The sequence below is a fragment of the Haliotis rufescens genome, unplaced genomic scaffold (assembly GCF_023055435.1).
Source record: "Haliotis rufescens isolate VD_foot unplaced genomic scaffold, xgHalRufe1.0.p SCAF_3, whole genome shotgun sequence".
NCBI lineage: Eukaryota > Metazoa > Mollusca > Gastropoda > Lepetellida > Haliotidae > Haliotis > Haliotis rufescens.
Genome location: NW_025964001.1, coordinates 11,922,470 through 11,940,005, shown reverse-complemented (window position 1 = coordinate 11,940,005; position 17,536 = coordinate 11,922,470). Strand labels below are relative to the sequence as shown.

Sequence of the window (17,536 nt, the reverse complement as noted above, 5' to 3'; positions counted from 1 at the left end):
CACATCAAACAAAAGACACTTAACAAGACACACATGAGCACCTGAAATATAAACTTGAAAGTATTTTTTTCGGCATACAGAATATAAGAAAACACGCTGAAAAGTAATCCCATGGACCGTCTCTAACAGAGGCTGCTGGGAATACGTTCATTCTATTTAGGTAGAAAAGATAGACTTACGTAATGAACCGGCAAGTCGTGATTATGAAAAGTACATCGGCGAGTGAAAACATGCTAATTGAGTAATCGTATATGCGTAATCAGTGTAAAACACAGTTGGGTTAGGCAAGGCGCTGTGAGAGTTATTGTGCACCCTCGTTCTTTCCAATTTACTTGACAGATAACAGCCCGGACTATGCTAAATTATGGCGGATGTATTACAGAGTTTCTCAAACACAACGTGATAGAAAATGTCTTTATTGTATCAATGCATGCCATTCGTAACCAGCTATCAGTCACAACACAAGTGATGCCGAGTTTCTTCATACATCCAAAATTGCTGTTTCTGTGATGGAGCTTTGTCATTCCCATCTTAAAACAAAATTCCTTTCGATGTTCTTATGCTGGGTTTTGTACATGTTGGTCCTTTTCACGAATGGATATATTGATGATGATGATGATGATGATGATTATTATTATTATTATCATCATTATCATCATCATTATTATTATCATTATCATCATCATCATCATTATTAAGGTAGGCGTGACTTTAAAGAAATCGATAATCGAAATTATCGCCGATGGAAAGAAATAGTAACGATTATCGATATTAAAATTGTGCCATCGATAATATCTTGCCTAAACTATTGTGGTGACATAACACCACATTCAGTATCAAGTATCGATAGCAGCTTAACGCTTGAACCCTTCACGGTAATGACGTCCTTGATAATATTACGATGCAATATATATTCATTTTATGAACAGTTTGTCATTTTTAAAAGTAAATAAAACCGCCACCCCCTGACATTTGACCAAATAAATAAGCTGCAAGAGATCCCATTTCATTTGATTGGCTAACAGCATTTTCTTTGAGTTCACGTTTCTGTAAACCTAAAAAAGTTTCTGTCACGCCCACTGGCGGACGAGTCTCTTTCCTTTTTTTGTGTCATTATTGCGCTGAATGATGTCCCGTTTTTCGTATCGTTATCTATGTTTTGTGTGGTAATGATTAAATGAGCAGTGTGTTGAGTTATTATTGTTGACTTATTTATTCATAAGAATATACTTTAACATATTTTGGCATTTATGGAGGTATAAACGTAAAGGACGGTGTGCGTAAATCGACGTTAAAAAAACGAACGAATAATTGATTTGTTGTGGCCTTCGTGAAGCTAGGCAAGGTCGTGATCTTAAGCTGCGTAACCGACCCACTTGGTGAGGTAAATATTCCATTTATTGATCGTGACAATAAATAACAAGTACAGTCACCCTGTAAACTCTTATCTTGTGTTGGACAGTAAATCAGTTTGAAGGCTTACTATAGATAATGGCCCATGATGCATGCATATGACATGACTACAAAAGTATCAAAACTTTATTAAGACGAACTGCAATTGTGTTAGTTCACCATCAAAGGCCTGGTCGAGTCGTTTCAAGATCACAGAGGAAGTTACCATATATGACACTGTGCTTGTCAGCATGCTGCGCGATGCTATCCCAAACTATGTTTGTTTGTTTGTTTGTTGTTTAACGCCGCACTCAGCAATATTCCAGCTATATGGCGGCGGTCTGTAAAAAATCGAGTCTGAACCAGACAATCCAGTGATCGACATAATCAGCATCGATCCACGCAACTGGGAATCGATGACATGCATCAACTAAGTCAGCAAGCCTGACCACTCGATCCCGTTAGTCGCCTCTTACGACAAGCATAGTCGCCTTTTACGGCAAGCATGGGTTGCTGAAGACCTATTACCTTAACAGGGAGTCCTGCCCCGAGGATGTGGATCATCGCTCATGATACTGATCACAGGATTGTCTGGTGCAGACACGATTGTTTACTGACCGCCGTCATATGACATGAGCATTGCTGGGTGCAGCGTTAGACAACAAACCGGCACTTACTTATCTATGAAAATTGGGTGAGTGGCGGGTGATACCGGTAGAGAAGGGCATGCTTTTTCTCTCACGAACATTTGGTGTCAACAGATTTTTAGTGATCCATTCGTATATTTTTCACTATTTTGCCTTTTACGCCCTTATAAATAATCGAAACATATTCTCTGGTGCTGACGTTTTGAAATAAACTGTTTTGTTAATCAGCAGCTTGCCGTCTTTGGGTTAGAAGTATGATGAATAAACGAAAGAATAATGGGTTTTACGGGGAAATGAACTAAATAAGCCATATATCAAGCAGTCTTTACTTTAAAAACTGGGAAGGTCATATGTCTACAATATACGCGATACATACATGCATGTAGTATAGGGTGTTATTTGACTGGAGTATATTAACACAATACCACAGTTTACATGGCATGAAAGAAGAGGTGCAAGGATACATCTCTTTACATTACCGTCAGCTTTCATTTATGTCCCAATTAATGGAAATGGGGGATCAACAAAATAGTATTAGTGGGTTTTTTTAATTCCTGTATGTCAACATTAAATGAACAAACAAGAAAAATGTGAAGCACCTCTCTGTCTCTCATACAGGCCCTGAAACAAAACTATCTGAAAACACGTTGTACAGGTGTGTAGGTACTGAATCTATAATCACCGGTTGTTACGTATTGATTATTTGTATGATGATGCGGGATGCATTCATGGCCAATTACAGCATGGAGATCCTGCAGGAGTTTACCGTTAACTGGGCATCTGGGGTAGTACAATGACCCAGATAATTTAAGGTACTACCACCTAAAATTCAAGGAGGGGCTGGGATTGGGTTTTTTAAAAGTGTTTGTTTTCGGCTCCTCATTTACCCTTTACAGAAAAAAAATATGCGTGTTTTTAAGCAGTGACCGAAAAATATCCTGTCTCTAAATAAAATATGTCCAAGTGGATGCACTCATTGATACAAATTAATGTTTTTTGAACCAGGGGACATAATTTGTCAATTCTGTGACTCTAGTCTGATAGAATATCTAATTTATCGCCTCTTACGACAGGCAATGCAAGGCTGGTATCTATTCTAACCCAGATCTCCACGCGCGAAATCTCCGCTTGAGTTAGTAGGGTTAACGCCGCTTTCCGCGGTATGCCGTATCACGGCGGGGAAACCAGAAACATTGGCCGCGATCCCTGTTAACTTTTGTTTTCTTTGTTTGTTGTTTAAAGCCACACTCAACAATATTTCAGCTAGACCAGAGAATCCAGTGATTATCATCATGAGCATCAATCCAAGCAACTGGGATACGATGACATGCATCAACCAAGTCAGCGAGCCTGACCACCCGATCCCGCTAGTCGCCTCTTACGACAAGCATAGACGCCTTTTACGACAAGCATGGGTTGCTGAAGAGTTGAGGTGAGGTGAAATGGGGTTTAACGCCGCGTCCAAGATTATTGCACTTATATAGCGAGTGTGTGTGTGGCTGCTTATGCTAGTCTGGACTGATGCCGATATATAGTGCTAGCCCACTGAGATACCATGCCGCAGTTTAACATGAATACCTGACTCAGACATAGTATACTGACTCCGAGCCGACCAGTCCTTGTTCAAGCCCTTAATGCCGAGCCCCAGACAGGGTAACAACAAGTACCATCTTTTAACGTCTTTTGGTATGACACGTCCTGGGATCGAACGAGTATTTTCTAGTTTTTACCACTTTGTTAAAACCCATGACACAAACCTAGAAATATCATCAGAGCGAATCTGGGATCATAGATTTCTGGCACACCAAAGGGAGAACACTCTGCACAGTAAAACATGTTTGTTGATGATGCCTCGCACATGTGAATATAAAACCCCAACGCCAGAGAAAAACCAGTCTCGATTATCCACCGAAACAGAATCCATTGGTATAAAAGGCAAAAGAGCGGTGAAAGGTGTAAGAAAGTTTCGGTAGAAATAAGTGATGACATCAGCTGTTCGCGAAAATCAGCTTGTCCTGTCCTGACCTACCAGTACCACTCGTCACTCCCACAATTTGCATAAACAAGTAAGCGTTTGTTTGTTTGTTGCCTGGCGCCGTACAACAGTACCCCTTTAAAGTTTTCAATAGCTAATCAATTTCCATAACATACGGACACGAAATGGAACTCATGGACATATTGTACATGAACGTTTAAAGCAACGCTCAGTTGTAGCGTCTTCAGGCCATCTAGACGAGAAATATTCAGCTTTACCTCGGAACAAGCCATTCGTGACCAACTCGTGTTATTCCGGGACAAGCCGAATAGGTCTTCTAGCAGGTTACGGAAAGGGGGAGTGGTGACGCAAGGGAACAAGAAAAACTTCGCTTATCTTCGGTTACATCCGGGATACACGATGTTCATTTGAATATATCTGGCAGTATATTTTCAAAATATAACAGTAACCCACAGGTCATTTTGTTTTATTCAGAACCAACAGCTGTGGTCTCATTTTCACTACTGTCACAGGTGTAGGTTTTATGTGAAGTAAACGTTAATTTACAGTCCACGGCAACAGACAGGTCTAGAACCGTAACACGTGTTTCATTTGGCGTCCGGAAACGACTTTCTTGGCTTGATATATGATGTCTATATTGACGCAGTCACTTGTTGTTAGCGCTAACAACCATCTTGGGGAACTCCCCTTTTAGCAATTGAGAAATTGTATTCACCGAAAAAGAATCGGAAGTCATCGACATTAAAGTAACGGAAAGGGGCGAGCATCACCGACTGTCGTCGGTATCAAACTTACGTCGCCATTTCAAGTCTGTCTCCCAGACGCTAGAGAATATATTACAAAAGGGGTCAAACTCAAGTCTAGAATGATTAGACAAGTCTAGATTACCCCAGCAGTTCTGGGTTCCATTTGGATTTTTATTTATTTTGTTATTTTGTAGATATATATGTTTTTAATTGAGATAACTTTATTTCTGGGGTTAAGTATAAGTCTATCACCAGTTCCTATATCCGCAGATATGTATACACCTGTCCATTTATACTACTGAATTAGGTGATTGGTGCCACATGGCCCAGCCTATCTCTGGACTGGTTTCCTTCTCTTCCGCTATCGCATTCATTCGATTACTCGCAAACAGCAGGGACGGTGTTGTCTAGATTGTTATCACTGCTGTTTTCTGCGGAGTAAAGACGCCATTTTCTCATGTTTATACGTACTTTTTGTTTCAAACATTGGTATTTAAAACTTTTAAAGAAACACTTATTCTTACATATTTTCCTTTCCGCTCTCCTATTTTTTACCAAAATGTACTAAACCTTTCCGCTGTGAGCGCTGATTTGACACGATAGCGTGTAATGTACGTGCATATTTACACGTGTGCGGACATTAAAGACTAAATCATTCTCCTGTAGATGACTCCGAGTAAACATATTTATATCGTTGAAGGTTTTGTTCCACAAACCGACCGTAGCATTGCAACCACCGTATCTCTGCGTTAACATATTAGTTACGTCAGTCGTAACGGTAAAAATGCTTCGTGGAACGAAGTCCAAGATGACTAGTATAGAGCGCAGGTCAACAAAATCATCAATCATCAAAGAGAATGTTATAATTCAAAACACAAACACATCAGCGTACTTTGTTCTGCTCGTATGAACATATGTTGCGTTTAATGGGCGTGAGCAAGCACATCATTCAGCAAGCGCTTGGCATAGTCAATCTGATACAACGATTTGTTAACGAGCTTGATGCATGACTAACATTTCCCTGCAAATAGAAAACACAACACTTGTGCAAGTGCTAATTTCTGTAAAAAACTGAAACCCTATTAAAATTCCGATAATTGCATAATACTTGAAACAGATTCTTCCCGTTGTCGTAGACTTATCACGGATCAACATGTATCCGCTTTTAACGCTGTCTCATTTGACAGCGACCTTATTTGATAAATCGCAAGCCTAGCTTTAATTATTTTTGATGACATTGTCATACCTAATAATCGTTGTTAAAGGCAAGGGAATAACGCGTTAACAAGCCGACAGCAAGCGTTCTCGGGGGATACTCTGGTTTATTTTATATCAACTACCAAGCGATTCCATGTTTGTCATAAGGAGCTCATTTCATTCCAAGCCCATACCAAATGCCATGATTGCAAGATTCTATCACAGAGTCTGGTTTACTGGTTTGTCTAGTGTTCCCACGGGGAAATGTGAATTCCCAGTTTTCAGCGTCTGTATATTCCGTCATTATTCCGGATTTGATTTGAAAACCATAGGATTTATAGATAATACAATTACCCACACTGGGCATAGCTTGTCTATTGGGACTAGGCCATTGCCAGTGCTATCGGCTGTAAGAGCCGAGTAATAACGCTCGCACACTGACTGTCGAGGGGGTGATGGCAGGCGGCAGATCGCGGGGCGGTGTGGCGTTAGTTTAGCGGCCAAGTGAATGTGGTATCGGAGCGTCCCTCCATCGCCCGAGATGGTCCCCCGTATCTGAATACTCTCCTCCCTGCGGCGGCAATAACACCACCGTCTCCCCTCGTTTCCCTCGCAAGGATTCTGTCTTGAGAGAACGTTTGAACCATTTGTAGGTATTGCCTCGCGCGGGTTATGTAATAACTTAGCGGGAAAATGTTTGACCATTTTTTTCATGGGGATACGGGAATTTATATTTAGTTCTCAATGAACGGGGATCATCATTTCCATCTTGTTCGTTTTTCAGCTGTTACCGACGACTCTGAAGACGAGACGAACTGGGAACAGTCCACAACCTACTGATAGGCTGTGCCCTCTGCAACACGGAAGTGGCTGTATGTTTTACCTGGACATTTTGAATTCGTTGTGCAGCTAAGCCTGGATCATCCACGATACGTCTCGATCTTTAAAGGACTGCACTGAAATAGTAAAGTGGGTGTTCATGGATCACATTATGAAGCTGTGACCACAGTGGGTAAAATACAAAAACACGTTACAGTGTGTCGTCTGCTTTGGCAAAAGTGTTCTGCTGGTAGGTATCGTCTGCTGTGACGGCAACAGGTGTGATGACACCTATCGGCAGCGTGGCCCATATACTCCGGTGGGCTCTGCTACGTGTTTATGTCTGGGCCAAGTCAGTCACTCACTGACCGGACAACTGTGCCCTCTGGTGCTGTAGGCGTATAGAACCGCCCTCAAGCTGGATGATATGGATGGTGCTTGTTGTCGAGTAACATTAAGTCAAGTCACAGAACAGTAGCTTATATATATATTTTTTATATAATCTAACCAAGAGGGTTTCAGTTATGACCAAGTTCTATACAATCGTGTTGACCTTTGCGGTGTACCTGTACTCAATTGTCACCTGTGTTAATTCGGAGGGAGAGACACAGTTTGGGGTGATGTTGGACGCAGGTAGCAGTGGCACTAAAATTAAGGTGTATGAATGGCAAAACACAAGAGTAGTGACAGATATTCCCTCCATGGATTTACGATATGGACACAAGTTCACCCCTGGAATAGGCCGTTATGCCACACACAGAGAGGGCTTAACTAAATATCTGTCTACAATTGTGACCAAAGCTAAAGACATTGTTCCAGAAGAAAAGTGGACGTCAACACCAATCTACCTGATGGCAACTGCTGGTAAGTGTATCATAGTTTGGCGTACTACTCTACTGTACACTGACCTAACAATCTCTAGACTCAAACATAATCTACCATGTAAATTAGAGCAAGGTTGTAAGGTTTTTACAGCGATATATATCTTTTAGGTTCGGGGGGGGGGGGGGGGGTTAGGGTGTGGTAGGTATGCGGTTCATGTGCCCACTCTTCTCCAACAATGCACGAGTTCAATTCCCAACGTGGGTACCATGTACGGCGTCCCTTGATAACTTTCCCGATAGTAGTGTCGGACCCACAGTTGGGTTTGATAGGCATGCGTAAATAAATGGAACACCAGCCTTTGTCAACATTGATCGGGTGACGTAACAAGCTGGGGTCGGAATCTGCTAGTCCAATACTCGATAACTTACAAGTCATGTCTTATTTCTGTGATTAATGACGTCTAACATGACAGTTGAACTATTGCATATACGATATGCTGCACATGTAAGGGGGGAAAGAAGGTTGAAATGATCCCAGATAACTGATTAACTGATAAGGTTTATATACATTGCAACATGTGATTTATGTCCGCTATCTACGAGAGAAAGAGAGAGAGAGAGACAGGGAGAGAGAGAGAGAGAGAGAGAGGGGGGGAGAGGAGAGAGTACATGTCTGAAAGGACGTTTCTTTGTTTGTTTCATGTGGATTTACGCCCACTCAGCAATATTCCAGCTATATGACGTCGGTATGTAAATAATCCAGTGATTGACATCATGAGCATCGATCCACGCAATTGGGATACTTACCATTCAGTACAGACTTCGAACAAGAGAGAGAGAGAGAGAGAGAGAGAGAGAGAGAGAGAGCGAGCGAGAGAGAGAGAGCACTTCGAGAGTCATAGTTTAGTACTATTTACTGCAGCATAAAGTATGTTTTGACGCTCATTCAGCGAGGAGGATATATTGTGTTATCAATAGATTCACCGTCATAAAACAGGTCGTAGGCTGTGTGGGACTCTCCGTCGTTGATAAGGTGGAGGTTATGTATCGTGGTCTAACCTTAAACAAAGCCACCCCACTAATACCCTACGATGTACTGAAGTGCATTTTTATCAACTATGACGTGACCCTGCTTTTGGCCCCTACTTGACCGTCCTGTTCTTTGTGGTTAAATCTGTCACAAGTAAAACTGACGGGTGAACTATATATCTGTAGTGAGTGAGCGAGTGAGTGAGTGAGTGAGTGAGTGAGTGAGTGAGTGAGTGAGTATGGTTTTACGCCACTTTTAGCAATATTCCAGCAATATCACGATCTGAATGCATGTAAACACTGATCAAGTGAACAGCTGCAGCACTTAGAAAGAGGAAGCTTTATCTGATGGGTGAGTAAGTGAGTGAGTTAGAGTGGGTGAGTGAGTTTGGTTTTACCCCGCTTTTATCAATATTCCAGCAATATCACGTCGGGGGACATCAGCAATGGGCTTCACACATTGTACCCATGTCGGGAATCGAACCTGGGTTTTCGGCCTGACGAGCGAACGCTTTAACCACTGGGCTACCCGACCGCCCCTATATATCTGTATGCCGCAACGCCACTAATATATAGCACAACTGCGTCAGTATAAGTCTTTCTGCTATTGTCTCGTGTCGCCTAGCACAGCCAAAGGGAGGCACGGTGGCCCAGTCGTGTGAGGCCCGAAAATCTCTGTGCAGATTTGTGTCCCTTGGGCACGCCAGAAACCTATGATCGCGGGTTCGAATCCCGGATCGCCCTGCTTATGTTTCTAGGGCTGTCATTAACATACCCATGCTCGTGGGTTTCACCAAAGTGGTAAACGTCTAAGACCTGCATCACTTTCCTCCCACATCAAGCTGGCATGCCGTGATAATAGCGGAATACTGTTCAAAGCGGCGTTAAACCCAACTCGCCCACACTCACTCATTTCTCGTCCTTTTTATTGTTTCACCATTCTGTATTGTTCATCAGCACTGTGATTCGCCCACATGGCTATGACACATGTCAGTGTCACCTTTGATTGAAACACGTTCAAATTGTAGATTTGACATAAAATAGCCTGTCTCCAAAGTTTCTAACACTTGTTAATTGATTTAATTGTTGTACTTAGCTAATGCTGGTTATTTACTCCTTGTGTAATTCCCATAGCATTGACTAAACGGTAGCTGAATAAATATATCCCACCCACATTCCGGTCCGAAAAGAGTGAACAATTAATATCTCCCGACAAACGTAATAAAACATTAATAACAACAAAAACTAAATTATTGACACTATTAATTATAATAAAAATTATAATGACGATAAAGTGGTAATATTATATTGTCTGGGTTTGAGGAAAACAATTGATCCCGGAAAAATTGGAAAGCAAATAATTTATCTTCTGGTTTACACCCCACCCCATCCCCCGTAAATGCAAACATATTATGTTTCTAGAACGCACAGACAGACACACACCCCCCCCCCACCCCCCCCACCCCCCCCCACACCCCCCCCCACCCCCCCCCCCCCCCCCCCCCCCCACCCCCCACCCCCCCCCACACACACACACAAAAAGACCCAAAGACTGGAAATGTTGTGATATGTCAATTCGCACCTCACCGGGGTTGAACGCTTACCCACACATATCAGCCCTAACCTTGTGAGTGTCTGCCTTGAAAAGTGGCATCTGATTGTATCAGCGCTCCCTCCCATAGCCAACAGGTCACCCTGATAACGTCATGAGATCACAGATAATGTCAATACCTCACAGCATACCTTTAGCCTCCACCAAACAGCCTCGTACGCGCGGGTTTCCCAAGCAGTGCCCAGTCTGTCAGACCTATTTCTACCACGCTAAGTGCAGGTAAATATTATTCCTTTACGATTCGACCATTAACTTGTGTATATAGCCAGTCAGTATGGCCGATGATAGTTCGTTATAGTTACGGCAGCTCATGCAGTCCCTGGGGGCTGGGGCTCAGCGGTAGAGGCGTTGGCTCGGCGGTCGTGTGTGTGTGTGTGTGTGTGTGTGTGTGTGTGTGTGTGTGTGTGTGTGTGTGTGTGTGTGTGTGTGTGTGTGTGTAGGATTGGGGGGGGGGGGGGGGTAGCAGACCCGGGCAGGGGATCACTAACAGCGGCGTTACCCCCGAGGGCATCCATAGCGGCGGTACCCGGAGGATGGGGGATCACCGAATGGGTTTACCCCTGGTAGGAGTAAGTATCACCAGGGGCCTGTGTGGAGAGCACCATGTATGTTTGTACACTTGGTGTTCAAGAAGTAGGATGAGTCGGGGATGGATTAACGGAATCTACACGCGAGTTCACCTGGTGCATATTTATGCAGAACGAATCTAGAACATATTTTGAAACTTACATAGCATAACATGTGCACAGAGTGCAGTTGCATTTGGAACTATAGAGTTACAGGCTAGCCCATTTGACTCTGCGGAACCGCACCTATTCTATCAGTTTTAAACGGGTTCCGTTTTCCTCATGTTCATGACAAGTCAGGCAGTAATGTTGATATGTGGCTGTTCTTCGGATCAGTGAAGTCAGCTAATTCACCTTTAACTTGTTTCCTTATTAAAACGTGAAACTTGTAGTTATAATTTACTCCTTTCCCGTAATTGAAAGGTGAAGTGAACCCCGTTTATGCCCTTACGATCGTGAGTTAGCTCCTTACTCCCTACAGAATCGTGAAGTTAACTCCTTATTCCCTGTTCTGTCTTGAACGCCTTGTATGTCCTTACGATCGTGAGTTCGCTCCTTATTCCCTACAGAATCGTGAAGTTACCTTCTTATTCCCTGTTCTGTCTTGAACTCCTTGTATGTCCTTACGATCGTGAGTTCGCTCCTTATTCCCTACAGAATCGTGAAGTTAACTCCATTTTGCCTGTTCAATAGTAAAGTTAACACATTATTCCCTGTTCTGTCTTGAACTCCTTGTTTGTCCTTACGATCGTGAGTTCGCTCCTTATTCCCTACAGAATCGTGAAGTTAACTCCATTTTGCCTGTTCAATAGTAAAGTTAACACATTATTCCCTGTTCTGTCTTGAACTCCTTGTATGTCCTTACGATCGTGAGTTAGCTGCTTATTCCTACAGAATCGTAAAGTTAACTCCTTATTCCCTTTTCAGTCGTGAGGTTAACTCCTTATTCCCTGTCCAGTCGTGAAGGTAACGCTATATTCCCAATCACATCGTAAAGTTAACTACTTATTCCCTGTTCAATTGTGAAGTTACACCTTATTCCCTGTTCAATTGTGAAGTTACACCTTATTCCCTGTCCAATTGTGAAGTTACACCTTATTCCCTGTCCAATTGTGAAGTTACACCTTATTCCCTGTCCAATTGTGAAGTTACACCTTATTCCCTGTCCAATTGTGAAGTTACACCTTATTCCCTGTCCAATTGTGAAGTAACACCTTATTCCCTGTCCAATCGTGAAGTTTATACTTTATTCCCCGTTCAATCGCGAAGTTAATTCCTCATTCCCTGTCCAATCGCGAAGTTCATCCTTTATTCCAAGTTCTTTCGTCAGGTTACCACCTTATTCCCTGTCCAGTGGTGAAGTTGTCTCCTTTTTCCCCGTTCAATCGTAAAGTTAACCCCCTATTCTCCATTTAATGACAAAGTTAACTCCTTATTCCCCGTATAATCGTGAAGTTAACTCCTTATTCCACATACAGTCGTGAAGTTAACACGTTATTCCCTGTTCTGTCGCGAAGTTAACTCCTTATTCCCTGTTCAATCGTGAAGTTAGCTCCTTATTCCCTTATTCTGAAGAAATAATTAGCTTGGTATTCATCAATGAGTCGCGAACCGTGAGTTGTGAGTTGCTATCAACTATAAAACCTATAGAAACCACAGTGAACACAGTGAACACAGTGAACACAGTGAACACAGGTCTTGGTGGATCATTAGATGTTGTTCAAGGACGGACCACATCCAGAGTCGCGTCAATCGTGAAGTTAAAACCATGTTTAATGTATACTGGTACAAATGTCACAGTGAGTAGTAATAAGATAGCTGTGAGAGTTACTTAGTGTCTCTTCAATCTTTTCTCGAGGAGGAACGTTTTTCTAAGGGCGTCAAAGACTTTCAGGGAATTCTTGAGATGCACATTTCTTTATGACAAGGTGGTTTATTTCATTGCTGTCAACTTGACGTGTTATTATTTATTTATTTAAGCAGTGGATTGGTAGAGTGGGATTTTATTAACCTGATGTTAAACTGGAGACAAACTGAAGTCTTTTTCTCGCTTTTCGGTTTCATTATTCATGATTATCCTGTTGAATATTTAAGCACAGTGTCCATTGGACTAACCACAACATCCGCTGTACAGTGTAACCTCCCTTGTCAGAACATCTACTCGTCGTTGTTGTCCGGATTAACAGATTTTCGAATTTACTAAGAAAGAAGAATACTGAATAGGAAGTAAGTGTTTGCTCTCGTTTATCACGGAGGAGCAATATCTGCGTAATGAGTAATACATTCTCCGCGAGGGAGTGTGTGTTCCTGGAAAACCAGAACTTATAATTATTATGTTTTCTAATTAATATTTTAATGCTGAGGACAAGGTATCATAAAGGCTCTTTTGGCCAACTGAAAATGTCAAAGCTTCGGGAAAGTTTAAATTATTGTCATAAAAGCTGTGGAACTATTGTCCACAAGCATTACACAAATGAGAGAAAATGGTTGATTTTGGGAATCTTCGAGAGTAAATCTAATTTAGTAAATCTGTCACCTTAGCTGTTATGTTTGTACTGCATTTATTTACATATGTTTCCAGACATGCTAATGGCCAAATAGTTGGGGGCTTTTAAAATCGCGTCATAAGAACCATTATGACTAGTGTTCCCTTCATTTGGTGTTGATATAAGTTAAAAAAATATTACATAATAATAAAAAAAGCTCTGTTAAAAGTAGAGTCCATTGTTTGATTCCGACTATATCATGAAAAAGTGTTCATCAAACCATGCGCAGGTTTTGGAGATATCATTCTGATTCTCATTCATATTAACACTGCTGATAACTGATAACGAAATTTAAACGATTTTATCATGTTCTCGTTCCTTTGGGCCAAAAGAACCTCGTCCTTCCACTACGATCTCCCCATTTACCAACAGGAAACACTGAGTAATTATTTTTTAATTTAAAAGTTTCACCAAAGATAGCCGTCCACCATTTACACACACTCGAGATTAATGGTTTGTTTTGAACGTAGTGTTTATTTAAAAAAATGAACTGATGACTGAGCTGAATTCTATGTTGATAGAGTATTTACACGAGGCATGTTGTACAGGCAGCGTTGCCTATATAAATCATTATTTACGTTGATTCCCAAGCACTTGACGGTTGAATCAGAACACGTATACACGCATTACATAAGCAGCCAACTGGCGCAAGCGAGTCTCCACTTTACACCAGCGTGCGTGTGGGTATTTATGTCTAGGGTTTCAATTCATCGCTTTGACAAGGTATGTTTGCTCATGGAATGGATTTCCAGTATTGACTCTCAATGGTAGAGTATACGTGAGCCCTGCTGTGTGTTTATTATCACACTGTAAGTGCTGTACCATCAGCATGCCACACGCCGAGGGCATCTGTCCTGCCTATATAGTGCTCAGCCATGCGTCGCCCAGACCGCTGTACTTCCACTTAATCTTTGCCGAACCAAACGTGAAACTGCAATCAGAAACAAGCGGTTGTGTCCGGTATCTGTGTCTTGTCTGCACAACAGTCAGGCAATACTGACGAGCACCGTATAATACTTAATAAATAGAGTTTTTGTTTTTTGTTTTTTTGTTTTACGCCCCACTCAGCAATATCCCAGCTACATGACGGCGGTCTGTAAATAATCAAGTCTAGAACAAATAATCCAGTGATTGATATCATGAATAACGCATTTGGGATCGATGACATGCATTAGCCAAGTCAGCGAGCCTGACCACCCGATCCCGTTAGTCGCCTCTTACGACAGGCATATTCGCCTTTTACGGCAAGCATGGGTTCCTGAAGACCTATTCTTCCCCGGATCTTCACGGCTCTAATCAATAGAGAATATGTATGATCATAGGCCAAAACCTCATCAATTTAACCCCACAAATGTGTTTGATTGGTAGTTTAATGTCTACTGGAGTGAGTGGGTGAGTTGGGTTTAACGCCGCATTGAACAGTGTTCCGGTTATATCACGGCGGTCATCTTGATAGGAAAGCCCGAAGTGATGCAAGTGATGCAGAAATCGAACTCACGATCATGGGTTTCTGGCGTGCCCAAGGGACGCAACTCCCTACAGCGAATTGCGGCGCCTTAAACGACTCGGCCACCCGTGGTGCCGTATCTGCTGGAAAGACCTGGCCTACAAAATAATCTGGAATATGTTGGTATGAGGTCTCTAATGTGCAGAAAAAGAGGAACCCCGAAACACATGTATTATGATTTGATGATCCAGTCTGATGATGTTTTTACGTAAATAGAAAATGTAAATACCTGAGAATAAGCAGTCTCGTTTATCCGATTAAACAGATTCCACCGGGCGTAAATGGCAAACTAGCGGTAAAAATTATATGAATGGATCACTGAAAACCAATGATGACACCAGGTGTCAGACAAATGGATCTGACGTTGTAAGACGTACATGGTCTTGTCAAGTGTATCCACAGACGGGGAAAGACAGCGTGCACCATAGAGCGTCATAGATTATCAATATACATCTAGTAAACCAGAAACTATATCATGTAAAATTTTGCTTCTTTTACAATAGTTCATAAAGCAATTGTTTCTGTAAAAAAAAAATCACTTTTGGATTAGTTCGTATGATAGCATGATTAGAGCATTCAATGACGAGAGATTATGTTACGTCAAGACAAATATTAAATTTCAGTGTACAAAATCATTTGAATCCTCTAAGTTGTACTTACTTTGAAACTTGTAAGACTTTTTAATCTATTGTCTTTGAAATCTAATTAAGACGTGAATAAAATACAATACCAAACATTTATAAGGGGGTTGTTATGATAAACATAAGCAAAATTGAAAGCAGATCAAACATATTTTTAGATCCGTATGTGAAAATTTGTTTCGTGATACTTCCGTTGATCCACCAACGCTTACATACAGTCTGACACTTACGTTAAGGAAAGTATAGGCATGATCATGAAACGATTAGGTGTCTGGGAGTCGACACTTTTAAGGGCTTATATTCATTAAGGCTAAATGCTGAGCATGCCAACGCACCGATGGTCGGGGATAAGCTACCACTTGAACCTAAATACAGTAAACTACGGTTATAACGAACTCAAAGGTAGCACTGATTTTAGTTGGATATAACCGTAGTTCGTTATAAGCATAAATACAACGAATGGCCGAGACTAAAAATATGTTCGTTATATCCGTCAGTTCGTTATAACCGTGTTCGTTATAAACGTAGTTTACTATAGTTGCCACTCTAGCAGGTGAACGCGACAATGACCATCTATCGTGGCACGATCGTGGTGCCTGCAACCAGCTGAAAGTCGTCATCTGATGACTCTCATGACCACACGGCAATGTCCCTGGCGTACAGTGAGAACTGCCGCAAGTCAGACTGTCTAATGTCCCTGCATTGCCACATCATTGGGGGATGTAACGCCTGAAGACCCGTAATGTTGAATAACATGCGAAAGAGGAAACGACTTCAGTCTGTGGGTGTATATGTGTTTCGAATCGTTGAGAAAGAAGTCTGACATTGACTTTTCGCAGGATGTTTTGGCAGCGTAGGAAAGGGAAGGGCGGCGCAGGGAATGGAACAGGTGCATTACACAAGCAGAATGAAGGGGAGGGGTAGGAAGGAGGGGGTGGGGGTAGTTTTTCTCTTCCTACATTCCGATGTTCATTGAGAGAATTGATGAATGAAATTTTTATATACCGAAGGCATAATTCGTACTCTTGAATAGCACCATTCTAAGTGAATGAACCCCTGATACATTTCGCCATGCTTGTGATGTCTATCCATGGTACGACCCAGAATATGTACAGGGCGTCGTGGAAAATGTTAATTATGAAACATTTTGCATTAGGTCCGTACACAGCCTCAGACGCATCCAGGCCACCACACCTGATATTGTCTTTTTTTTAATAAATCCAATGAAATTTATGAGACTGTCCAACACATTGTGAGTGGATGCCCAGCTTTGGCACAAACACAGTATCTTAAGCGACATGATGGAGTGGCTCGATCATTTTATTACCGTCTTCGCCATGCTTGTGGTTTTGGCACAGAGGTTTATCCATGGTACGACCCGGAATATGTAAAATACAAATTTCTTTGGAATAGGCCCATTTTCAGCCTCAGACGTATCCAGGCCACCACACCTGATATTGTCTTTTTTGGATAAATCCAGTGAAATCATTTATATCATCGAATACTCTGTCCCTTTTGACACTAATGTGATTGAAAAAAGATTCAGGAAAAACATGGTAAATATGCGGACCTCGCTTACGAAATGTCACGCTAATATCCCAAGTACCAAGATGTCCAACTCCCCATTGTTCTCAGTGCCTTTTGGTACCTCCTAATCTTTTGCCTGACATTGGGAGAGTACCCGGGTTTGCTGCCAGGAATACAGCCCTTCTGACAATCTGGGTAATGCAGAAGGCTGCTCTGTTGGGAAGTCTTCACATTCTCTTGTGTTGAATGTTCTTGGTGGGTTCGACTAGGCAGCGCTTCCTGGGAGAAGTCCCATTCGCTGTCTGGGCTGCGTGTAGTGGGGGCAAGGGCCCTGAGCTGACAGTGAGTCTAACCAGCCTGATTGTGCCAGAATCACCCGAACCCTCACTGCTACATTTATTTATTTTAATCTGTAAAATATAATGATGGTAATAGTAATAATGATAATAATAATGATATTCATAAAGGAATGCCAGAAATTCTACGG

The 17,536-nt window shown here is 41.9% G+C and overlaps 1 protein-coding gene across 4 annotated transcripts in view; it reads left to right on the top strand.

Moving 5' to 3' along the window:
* The window catches only part of LOC124124371 (ectonucleoside triphosphate diphosphohydrolase 8-like), a 56,807-nt gene that overhangs the window by 13,863 nt on the left and 25,408 nt on the right, over positions 1-17,536 (top strand). For 3 of the 4 annotated variants that reach the window (XM_046487512.2, XM_046487513.2, XM_046487514.2), the window contains exon 2: positions 6,763-7,661. In XM_046487512.2, coding sequence (XP_046343468.2) covers positions 7,322-7,661 — 340 coding nt within the window. In that variant the 5' untranslated portion in view covers positions 6,763-7,321. Of the gene's footprint in view, positions 1-6,413; positions 6,628-6,762; positions 7,662-17,536 lie in introns of those variants that run through there. The other variant, XM_046487511.2, reaches the window with a different exon arrangement.